General features: G+C 36.9%; 1 protein-coding gene across 1 annotated transcript; it reads right to left on the minus strand.

Annotated features, from left to right (window-relative positions):
• Positions 1-2,066: 2,066 nt before the first annotated feature.
• On the minus strand, positions 2,067-2,282 carry AKAIN1 (A-kinase anchor inhibitor 1; the record flags this gene model as incomplete). The annotated part of the gene is made up of 1 exon (XM_026070783.1): positions 2,067-2,282. A coding segment is annotated over one exon (216 nt), but the record flags the coding sequence as incomplete, so codon positions are not given.
• Positions 2,283-11,577: the final 9,295 nt, after the last annotated feature.

Raw genomic sequence — 11,577 nt, forward strand, 5'->3', positions numbered from 1 at the left:
AAATTTCCAGATCACACCAAGATTATTAAAAAATGATTAACAGTAACATAGAAAAAAAAAGTCTTGCAAATTTCTGGGAGAAGAAAGCAAAAAAAAAAAGAAAAAGTAGAATAATCCAAAAGGATTTTGCTGTCCTATAGCTCTCTTTCTTACTAAACTGTAGGTGGGTCCTTGGCAAACGTCCCTTTGCACCACKGAGTCTCTTCAGCAGGCTTGCTTTCCCTCAGCCACTGGACTTGCCTGCCCATCAGCCTCCAAGCTGATCCTTGATGCATGATCTGTTTCTTAGGCGCTCAGAAAAAAATGATGCAGTGACTGCTTAGAAAAGATCCATGTCCCAACTTAATGTCAACAGATGAAGAAGCTAGTGGTAAAAAAATGACTATTATGACAAACATACAGATGCCTCAAAAGCCAGTACTTCCACCCTTCAAAACTTCTTTTGCTGGGAAAATTCACCCGGTAAGAATGACAACAGAAGTGAACTGATTGTGTACTTGCAATCCAATTCAGTCTTCATTATTAGAGGATTTAGAACAACTTAATCATGTTGAATTTTTCTTTGCATTTAAAGTGAGTGAAGGAAGATTGAGCTAGATCATTATCTGGTATGAGTCAGGGCTGTTCAAAAAAATTGGAACCAAGCTGATTTCAGAGGCTTAATATTACAGTATGTGGCTATTCATGAGCTAAGCCTCAAGCCATGAGAAAGAATCCTGAAATTGTTTAACACAGGCAGTAGGACACACTAAGTAATAGCCAATTACCTAAACCAAAAAGTCTCTTTGAGAAACATCTCACTGAATAGAAAAGCAATTACAAAAGTTTGTATCCTTTTTTGCAGATCCTGTGCATCTGCTTCTCTATATTCCTAGATATATTATTAAAGGAATTCAGCTGAAGTAGAGCTACAAGCCATTTCTAGAATGATGTACACTGTTATTCATTTTAGATATGTAATAGTGCAGTCATCGCTGCAGTAAGGGAGCAAAACAGTGAAAGCTACATTTATTTAGTTTGTATTTTCAGAAGTATCATGGATTTCTTTAGCTATAGAGAGCATTTAAAGGGTAAGTTCTGTATTATCAGCTTAGTGCAGTGCTATTTAAGGTGAATCCATGTGGCAACTGCAAATATCTAGAGCCCCTTTACACCAGCATTCAGAAAATATGTACCATGACAGAATTCAGATACAATATATTTCCATTCTTCAAGATACTAATAAATCTAAAACTTTCTTTTTAGTCACTCCAGTGTTCACTTTCTGTAAATCAAGCCACGCAAATTTGCAAAACAGAAAGAAGAGCTAGACAGCTGCGTACTAGCACATCAATAACAAGAGTTTCTTTCAATAACAAGAAAATTAAAAGGAGTAGTTGAGGCACAAGTGATATTTATGCAGAAGTTTAGAAGTATATCAAATAAGTAGACCAGAGCTTCAGTACTTCTTTTAACTTCTTTAAAAGAAGACATAGATCATAGATCTACAACCATGGTCATAGATCATAGACACTGTAAAGTCTTACTGGATTGCTTTTTTCTTTCCTCCAGGATGAAAAAAAAAAGAGATTGGCTGATAGAACTTACCAAATCCACTTTATACTGCCATTTCATGTAGTCCATGTTTAATCAAAATGAATTACAAACTTGTGTTTCAAGGCAGTTTGAAAGCAATCTCCTACCCTCAACAGCAAACTATTTCTTCAGTGAAGACAACCCCAGTGAACCCAATAACTCACAGAATAGTCTGGCTAGTTGAGGTGACACAGACACTGCACACACAAGTTTTTGAATATAAGTCCATATCATAAGAGCTTGTGCTGGAAACTACTTTTATGGCAATGATAATTGTTTCTGTTAAGAGGCACTGCATAAATACGGAGTTAGTCATCTAATGCACTTAATATTTCTCAGCTGAGGACTATTGCAGCTTTACTCTATATCTAAGTGTCAATTACACTTTGGTTTGCTTTACAACAGTAACATTGCACTGGTAATACATCTGATACTAAGGAGAAGGCTGAAAATATTGTGGAATAGAGGATCGAAATAAGCAATTCCCTCCTTTACTTCTTTTCATGCTTCTTGGTTAATTTTCCTCTTTCTAGCTGGAGGTTCATGCTGCCATGCATTCGCTTCTCCTTCTGCTGGCTCTCCTGGGACACTTGCTGCACTGCTCGCAGGATGGCAGTCTGCACGATCTGCTTGCTGGCGTTCTGCAGCTTCACTTCGTCCTGCTCCGGCCCCGGCTTCTCACCTGCCAGAACCAAGTGACACGCAAAGAAAGGGAATTAAGTGTTTGTGGCTTCTCTGTGAACACATGAAGGCTAGAAGAAGAGAAATAAAACTGAATGCTTGGGAACAGTTTACTAAGTAGGAAGCCTGCTAATACAGAAGACAATGTAGTAAGGTGGAAAGCATCTACGGTGTGCTCAGCACTATGGGACTGGATGAAGGGGGAGACCTTGATTCCTACAGCTCCACTAGCCACTTCCAGCTTCAGGGACAGGTGTGGCGCTACACCTGAAACAAGTACAGTACATCTCCATTTTGCAGCATGGGAGGGAAGGAGTTTTTTTCTCATCCAGCTCTGAATGACATCTTTTGTACTTGAGCTGTGCTTCTGGCTGGGGAAATGGACTTCATTTTGCAGGCCTGACATGTTCTACTTCACCATTATATTCAAAAAAAGCCATTTTTTTTAACCTTTCTATTTACTTCTCATTCAAATTAAAAGCCCTGCCCCCAGTGCTGTCAGCATGAAATTTCAATTGACTTTACAATACAATATTTTGTTAAGAGTCTGCTGATTAATCCTTAACTATATCTTCAAAAATACTTGCAAAAACATTTAAAAATGCTCTGATCGCTATAAGTAAAGAACCATTAGTAGCAACCTAGCAAATATATATTTCTTATGAGCCACATTTCACTGTTTTACCAATGCGCTAAAATTTGGAGAAGAGCAAAGTGATGCAGTGTAGCTACTGACATTTGGTAACGAAGAAGAGTAGTTTATGTGAAGAGGTTTCGTATTTAGAAGTATTTTGATAACAAACAGAAATGATTTGGCAAGACAGTAAAAATGCTGTGTAGTGTTCAAAGCTTGTCTTTATATATCTATAAAAAAGAAATTTCAGAATTAAAATGATGGGCACCTATTAGAATTTAGGAAAATGTAGACTCTGTTAAGGGAAATCTTATTAGGTGCTTATTTGCATCACTAGGTTTGCTTTTAAAGGTTTGCAAACTACAGAATACTCACAATGTCTCAGGTCATTCTTAATCCACTCTGTTGTACTCAAGTATTTTATATTCAAGTATTTTGTTTCAAAAAGATTTGTAGTTTATTGTGTGTTTTTAAGCCATGTATTAAGAACTCTTTATGCACTGAAAGAAGTAAAAGAGTGAATTAAAGGTCAGCTGCTTTTAGGGGAGGGTCACATCTGCAGTTGTGAGAAATAGCCAATATTTTTTAAGGACTTTTTGCATAAAAATAAGATAGAGACAAAAAGTAAAGTAATATGCCCTGCTTATCTTGTGGCAGATGCTACAAAGATTTGTGAGGCCAAATCAATCACCAGCCAAAACAATCAAACCTCGCTTTGTGAGAAAAATAAATAATTTGTGATCTCCAATTCTTCTCTGAAGGGACTTTAAAAATATACTTACTCCTATTGTTTACATATTATAGAAGTTTTGCCTAAAAGTAAAATACAAGTGTGGTTTACTTCTATTGAAAGGAAATACTTAAAAAAAMMCAAAAACAAAATAAAACGAAACAAAAAAAAAMCCCATAGCTGTACTGAGCTGACAAAATTTAGTCTAAGATTGAGATGCTAAAACCATAAAAACCTAGAAAACCATGTTTTAAGCTGGAAATGCTGACAGATTGGAACCACTCAAATTCTTGGTGCAATCAGCTTCCCCTATTCGCTTTGTTCCACTCCTTAGTGAGTGTTTTTTGGATAAAATTCAATATCACTTAATAGTAAAGTACAGATATTCCTCTATTACTCAAATATGAATGCACTTTCTATTACAAAATGAACTAGGTTTCTTGCTSGGCTAAAAAAGACCAGCCAACTCCAGCTGGTATTCAAAAGAATGTTTGTTAACAAAAAGGATGGTAAACATGAAATTGTAAGTACAAGACAGTATGTTGGAATGGTCTATAAGGTTATATGAAAATGTGAAAAGTTTGACAAACTCCATCTCCTTTTAGCCATAAAAATCAGAATTTATTCTTAAAACATACTGTCAGAAAGCACAGTGCTGCTGAAAATTACTCAGTTGTCTTTCTTTAGGAACAGTTCCAACTTCATCTGCAAAATCTGAACTTTAAATGTTGTTACATTTGGAAGATCATCCATAGCAACACCCAAATAAAAACAAGAACAAYTTTCCAGTGATTTCTACACAAGTTTTTTAGTTGCTTGTCATAGAGTAAAGCCTACTCAAAAGCACCACTCAGCTAAATGAGACTTTGCTTCCCTCTGCCCAGCTCCAGCTCACTATATGATGCTGGTATGTGCTAAGAAAACAAACCAAACACAGTTGTTATTGGGAGACTTACCCAAAAGCTCTGGAGTATTTCTGCCCTGCTTCTAATGGTTTAGGTATGCACAGAAGAAACAAGCCCAGATGAACTCTTAACAACTTTACATCCATATAACACATTTTGGGATGGGAGACCCAAAGGTGATAGCAACCCCGGAAACAAGAGCTAATTGGCTTTGGATATGAAGAAAGTCAAAGAGATTGGCATGGTGTGACATGATCAATGAGGCCATTGGCAGCTTATGCCAACCATCTGAGTCAGAATGCATAAATAGTGAAAATAACAGCCCTTTGTGGGGCATATCTGACACGGCAGAAGTCTGAGGCTACAGTGAGACTAAGTCTTGAAGAAAAGCTTCAGTCTGGTTGCACAAGGACCATTTCTCACTTACACACTTCACTCTCTTCAAAGCTTCGTAACTCACATCCTGTCCAGCCCCGCAATCAAAGCAGTCTCCCATACTTTCTGTCGATATCCCCTTTGCCCTTTCCTTTTCAGTTTGCTACAAGTTAAATTTAACATGGCTTATAACCACTTCTACTAAATACTCAGCAACTGGTCATACTGCAGTGTTTCAGTCTGAGTCAGCAGTTCATTAAGTTCTCTGCCATACCTTTGCACAGAATTGTTGGCGGTTCGATCATGAAGCTAAACTGCCCAAGTCATGACCTGGCTCTTGCAAAGATGCAAGTCCATCACAGATGCACTGATGTCTGGAATGAACTGTAGGGGAATGTAACACTTCCAGGAGATGCATAATCAGATATTCAGCAGGAAACAGAGTAGCATTTCTCACACGGAAAGCAAGCAGGGGCAAAATGGTGAATAAGATGTGGTAGAAAAGAACTTTGGACTCTTGGAGAACATGGACTAGAAATGGTTTATCCTGGACTCTTTGAAAAGGCATTAGTCATGCATGCACATGCATGACTATGAGTGAACATCCAACTTTTATTAGCTCAGCATACTTCTGTCCTGAAGTTATCTCTTCTTTCTTCCTCACCTGTATGTGGTTACTGTTTTTCCCAGGACAAAAAGAATGCCTTCAATTTTAATTCCACTGTTCTCATCAAAGCATGTGACATTTATGTGGCTCATAACGTATTTCTGCAGGTTAGGTCCATTCTGTCTTGAGGCACAACACAAACATTTCATTTGAATAGAACAGCATGTCAGGTTCCATGAATCCCAAGGGCTGTACATCAGGGGTAAAAAGTTTATGTTCTGCTTCACAGGAATAACAAATACGGTTTAATTCCAGCAAATGCATACCACTAAAGTTTTTCTCTTGGAATACGATTTTTTTTTTTTTGTAAACAGCTTTGAGTTTAACTATATTTAAAACTAACGACAAAAGTCATATTCCTCTAAACCTTCCTTTAAGCAATTTAGAACTCACAATTACACAAGAATTCATTCCCCTCTGTTAGCTATAAATTTAATTTATGTAAAATTTCAGATGCTGAAAGAGCCATGAAGCAAATATTTTTTATTCATTTTTATACCAGATTATGCAGGTAATGAGAAAATTTACTACTTATTTTATGAATATATTGCATTAGATCGCAATAGTTATTGGTTAACCTTAACGCTATTTTCTGCAGCATTGCAATATTAGCCTTAATTTTTTTCCATGCTTAATGAAGTCTGAATGACAATTGAACAAAAATATTGCTCTCTGGTAAATCTATTTCAATACTACTGCTATAAATTTTATAATCCAACTGACAGTACTAATGACATTTTAAATTGGAATGGAAGTATAGGTAAGCTAGGCTATGATGAGAAGCCCTCATCACAAGGTCCAGTGTAGATGCACAGGAGATGTATTTATGGAAGAAGTTACAGGATATTGACTAAACTGTGATTATAAACACAGTTCTTTCAAAAAAATTAAAGAACCTGGCAAGTTTGCAATGACATAACATAAGTATATATTGCAGTAATTAACAGTAACATTCCTTGCATCAATATTGATATTCTATTATGAGAAAAGAAGTTCAGTTCTTTATCCTCGCATTGGCATTAGGTAGTGCTATATCTCTCCGTCTTCCCAGTCCCAGCATAGAAATCCAGCTGAGCCTCTTCTGGGGGATATTTTGTATCATGTGAATCAAAATGCTTAAAAATGTCCTTATTTAAGTTGCTTTACAGGTTGGTACTAGGGTTTCAGCACTGGGAGCCTAATTTGGAGGAGRGGTATAAAAGATAAGGCTGCACAGCATCCTTAATCAGGAAATGTTGATGAATTATGTTAATTATATCCAGAATGAATGAACAAGGCAGTCAGCTGGGGCTCTAGACTTTCAAACATACCCACAAACGTAACTTTAAGCACACGTGTCATTAAGCCATTTACAGGATTAGAGACCCAGTTTGTCTAACTATCCATAATGATACCAGTTCAGAGATCTATTAAAAAGGTTCTAGACTGAGGTTGTAAATTAAACATAATTTATTTAAGTGGAAAATGTATTTTTCACTGTATTAAAGTTAGTTCTGTCTGGTACTGTTGTTTATGCCCTAAAAGGGAGCCTTGTGAAGTCCTGACTGATTGCTGCCAAATGACTGAGGGCAATACTTAGTTGCCCTGATTCCTGTAGGAAGGAGGGAGGACAATGAAGATGTCAGAAATGCTACAAGTACTTTCATATAGGATCGGCATGTTTTTCCAGTTCCCTAACCTGCAGTGTGTGGAGGATTTTAACACTCACTTTCACTAGAGAAGTAACGGCTCAGTTCAGTTATATTTTCTGTCCTAACCTAACTCCTTAACTCCTGCCGTGCAACCAGCATGGAAGAGGAACTCATCTGTATCAGGAAGAGGGCCAGCCCAGACTACTTTGCTCTTGAAAACAAAGGATAAGAAAGAAGCAGAAACCACCCTGTTGCTCTGAACACAAATCCAGTCCAGAGGAACAGAGATGGAAGGGGAAAAGAGAAAATGTAGATAAACTATCCCGAAGGACATAATATTACCTCCAAAGTAATACCTCATCATATCTTTTTTAATGCATTTGCACCCAGACATTAGTTCTACCTAACCTGAGCTTTCATAATTTTGTCTGCTGAAGTTTTTCTCTTTCTTAAGAGTAAAGAATATGTAGGAGTCCCACTGGTTTGTCTGCTGTATCAAAATGATCTTTTTAAAGTCTCCTGTGAGTTCTTTCATGCTACTTGAAATATGCCAGCCAAAAGAAAGCTTCCAGTGTTTTTAGGGTTATGAGATTGTTGCAATCTACAGATACTTTATCTATTCTTAAGGCTTTTCTTACTGTAATTTTAGTAAGATTAACTAAAAACAGGTCATACTCTTCAATTTATACATTTTCTAGGTGAACATTCAAAGTCCAAATAGGCAATGTGGTTTACCAAGAATAAATGTTTAAGAATGTTGCTATTACAGACTAGACAGATTAATTGCATATAGTGATAATTTCATTCTTCAAGGACCGTATTTTTTCATCTTTGAAGACTGGATATAGTTCTAAGTAACTGTAGTCACTGAATATTCTGCCATACTCAAACTAYTGTTTATAAGAAACTTTGGGAAAAAAATATTTTGTTACTAGTCAAAAATATGCCTGTGGCACAAATTCAATATTCAAATTTTGGTCCCAGAAGGAAAAATTTCTGGATCTAATACTGTAGGCTAACTTAAGCTGATGAGGATTTTTTACTCCTAGAGTTCAGTGAATTAAAAATAAGATACTTCATAGAAGACATCYGGGACCAGCTGCTCCAAAGCTAATGAAAAGCCTAAATCCTCTTCATCTATACAATTTTGCTATTTCTTTTAGTGGACACACTCCAAATACTGAAATAAGAAATCTCTCTGCATCAAGTTCTGTAGAGGAAGAAAGAGATATGAAAGAATTAGCTGTGGAGGCAAATCTCTGTGCTTCTCCCATGGAGGGAGAGGCGCAAAGGCACAGATACAGCTGGCCCATATTCCATCCCAGTGATCATTCCCAGTATTTTTCTACTGCTTTGGTGCTCAGAGGTTCCTACCAGAACAGGAAACATTAGGCACAGAGAGTTAGATGACATTTAGGCCACACAGATCCCCACTGAAGTACATAACTTTACTATGTATTAGAAGGTATTTGTTATCCACCATTATATATCATAAGTGATAGGATTTTTTTTTTAAAGAGCCATGGTCCACTCCTAATGGTTTATATTGCTAGTTGTTATAAGTTTTTGTTCTTCTGCAATGCCTTGCATTTGTTGGTCTTGAACTATGTACAGCTTAATTAAAATTTGCAATATTGGAACCTGATCTTTTTATAAAAGTAGAGGGTAGGGAGAAGGTTATGTAACTCATCCAAGGGCAGCAAATCAGTGATAAAATTCTGCTATGTTTGGATGTATTTCAATTTATATCAGATTACACAGAAAGTCTAATAACAAAAATTGTGTAGTTAAACCTCAGCTGAAGGAGAGCCCTTCCCTCTCTTTTTAAAGCAGAAAAAGAAGAAAAACTTAAATTTGCACATACACAAAACAGCCTAGGAAAAGCAGCCTGCTTATTTTAGAATGTGAGCAGAGCTTGAAAACCATACATGCAAAATAACAACACGATGTGAATCAAAGATTATGTAAGTTTAGAGTGCACCTTCAAAGAGTGAAAAGCAGGGGTTTCTTCATAGCTATATTTTTTGCAGATTCCCTGTAAGTGTTGCCAGAAAAAGGATGCCATGACACCCCATTTTCCTCCCTTGTATCTCATTCTCCTACTTTTCTGGGAAATATTTTCTGCTCTATTATGAAAACTTACTTCAAGACAAAATGTAATGGTAATCTGTGAGTATTTTACAGAAGTAGTAACAGATATGTATCCCCTCCACACTGACAAAGGGTGAGCGCATTCACTGATCAAAGCAAAAAAATACAGTGTCATTATATCAAAAATGCATACTAAAAAGTGAGGAAAATACAAGTATTCCACAGGAGATTACATTTGCCTTACCATTAGAAAAATACCTAGGTAGAATATAGTTCAACTTACTTCTTCGGACAGAAAATTTCAGGCTCTCTTGAAGAAGGAAGACTGCAGCTTCTGATAACATTACTACAGGGATTTGCAGGGTCAGATGACAACAACACAGAGCTCACCTGCCTTGACTTCACTGTCAAGGCTTTCTAAAGGAACCTGAAGCATTTTACTGTTATTCAGGTCAGCTTTTCATTTCTGCTAACATCAGTAAAGATTCTGCTCCAATTACAATCCCTTGAAATATAATAAATCTTATTCTTGCAAATTAATAGATAAAGAGCATACCACAAAATGTGTAACCAGTATTCAGGTTATTTCAGAGAGCCTATATATAAATTATTAACGTTTTGCTTGAAGAGAGCTTTTGCTTAACTTAGTATTTGCAAATTTAATACAATGGATTGTGTCCTTAATAAAATCCTTAATAGACAAGATAGAAGGCATGTGAATAAATTTGCCTTTCACTGTATTTTCCAGTAAGTGGATTTAATTCCCATTATCACATTAAAGCTTACAAGGTTGGAATCAGACATATTATTTATGCCTATAACAAGTACAACAGAGCAATTCATCTAGAAGAATAATGACTTGGAGGGATAAACTTTAGAGGTCAGTGTAACTAATTCCCTTTGCACATTCATTGCTTGACTTCACTGCTTGGTACATGGTGACCATACACAGTGCCAGCAAGGATGTTAATAACGACTGTTTGTATGATTTGATAACCCTGCCCAGTGCCTCCAAACTATGAACAACTCATTCAGTATAGGGCACTACAAAGCCACCGTAAAAACTGTGAGTTCCTCTTGCAGCTAACCTGAATAGGATTCAGTCCAGTGATCTGGAAGTGAAAAGTGCCTCCCCACTTGTCATAGTCTACACCTTCATTTCTGGATGAAATATTCTGAAGAAATAAATGCTAAGCCAGTCTTTAACACTATGTGTATGGGTTGATTCATGCTTTAAGCAAAGTAATATTGCATCTAGTATTGTTGATTACTTTTTAATCTTAATTTCATCACAGTTCTGAATATCCATGAACTAACATTTATTCACTTCACTAATGAGATCTACTAGTGGGTTTCCACAGCAAGGGAAAGATCAGTGCATCATTAGGGACAGGTCAGCACAAGAAAGATTTTTTTTCTCAGTGAAACAGAACAAGAAATTGCCTCCTATATGATTTCTCTCTTCCAAGGGGAGAATACTTTGAAGTGTGGCTGAGAGCTCTTAGAGGCAAAAACATTCAGGTATTTCTGGGGAACAAGCCTGCATACTCGCATATGGTTTCACTACCAGCCATCACAAACTCTGGGCAAGAAAACCTTTATATCAGACTGCATCGGCTCTGCAAAATAGTCTTGCCCAAGACTTGCCTGTGAAATATATCCATGACATGAACTTTGTCAACACAAAACTAATGAGCAACAATCCTACACATATATACTCTTAAATCTTATATCAGCTTTTCTTTCTTTTGTTTTTTAACCTTCAGAAGACTCTAAGCTATTTTTATTCAGAACCTACAGCATTAACAGAAGGTTGTACAACAGCTAACAGGGGCAAGGATTGTGCTCTGCCTTACTATGGTTGTTCTCACAGGTCAAAGACTCTTCATAACTGAGAGTCCCTTTGTGCCACTCCAGGTGCAGACACTGGAGATATCCCACAAGAGGTTATCTTCAGAGAAGCAAAGTAATTGGTAGCAATTTTTCCTTTCATTACCACATCCCTCCCTCAGTGTCTTGATCTGTACATTGCAAACAGGGTTCTCCACATTACCTGTAACTATTATCAACAAAGAAAAAGGCCATGGAGAAGTTTCATGTCATCACTTCCCACAACACAACACACTGTAGCTTTCCCAGCTTTTCCATTAGAGAAGATCAGGACTATTCAGACAAGCAAGCACATCTGTTTCAACGTGCAGCTGCTATGTCCTCAATCGCAGTTTAATGAGATTCCGAAAATGTTTGGTACAGGATGTGCATCTGATCTTCAGTGTCATTATGCAAGT

This window comes from Apteryx rowi, unplaced genomic scaffold (assembly GCF_003343035.1).
Source record: "Apteryx rowi isolate R43461 unplaced genomic scaffold, aptRow1 scaffold_319, whole genome shotgun sequence".
NCBI classification, from domain to species: domain Eukaryota; kingdom Metazoa; phylum Chordata; class Aves; order Apterygiformes; family Apterygidae; genus Apteryx; species Apteryx rowi.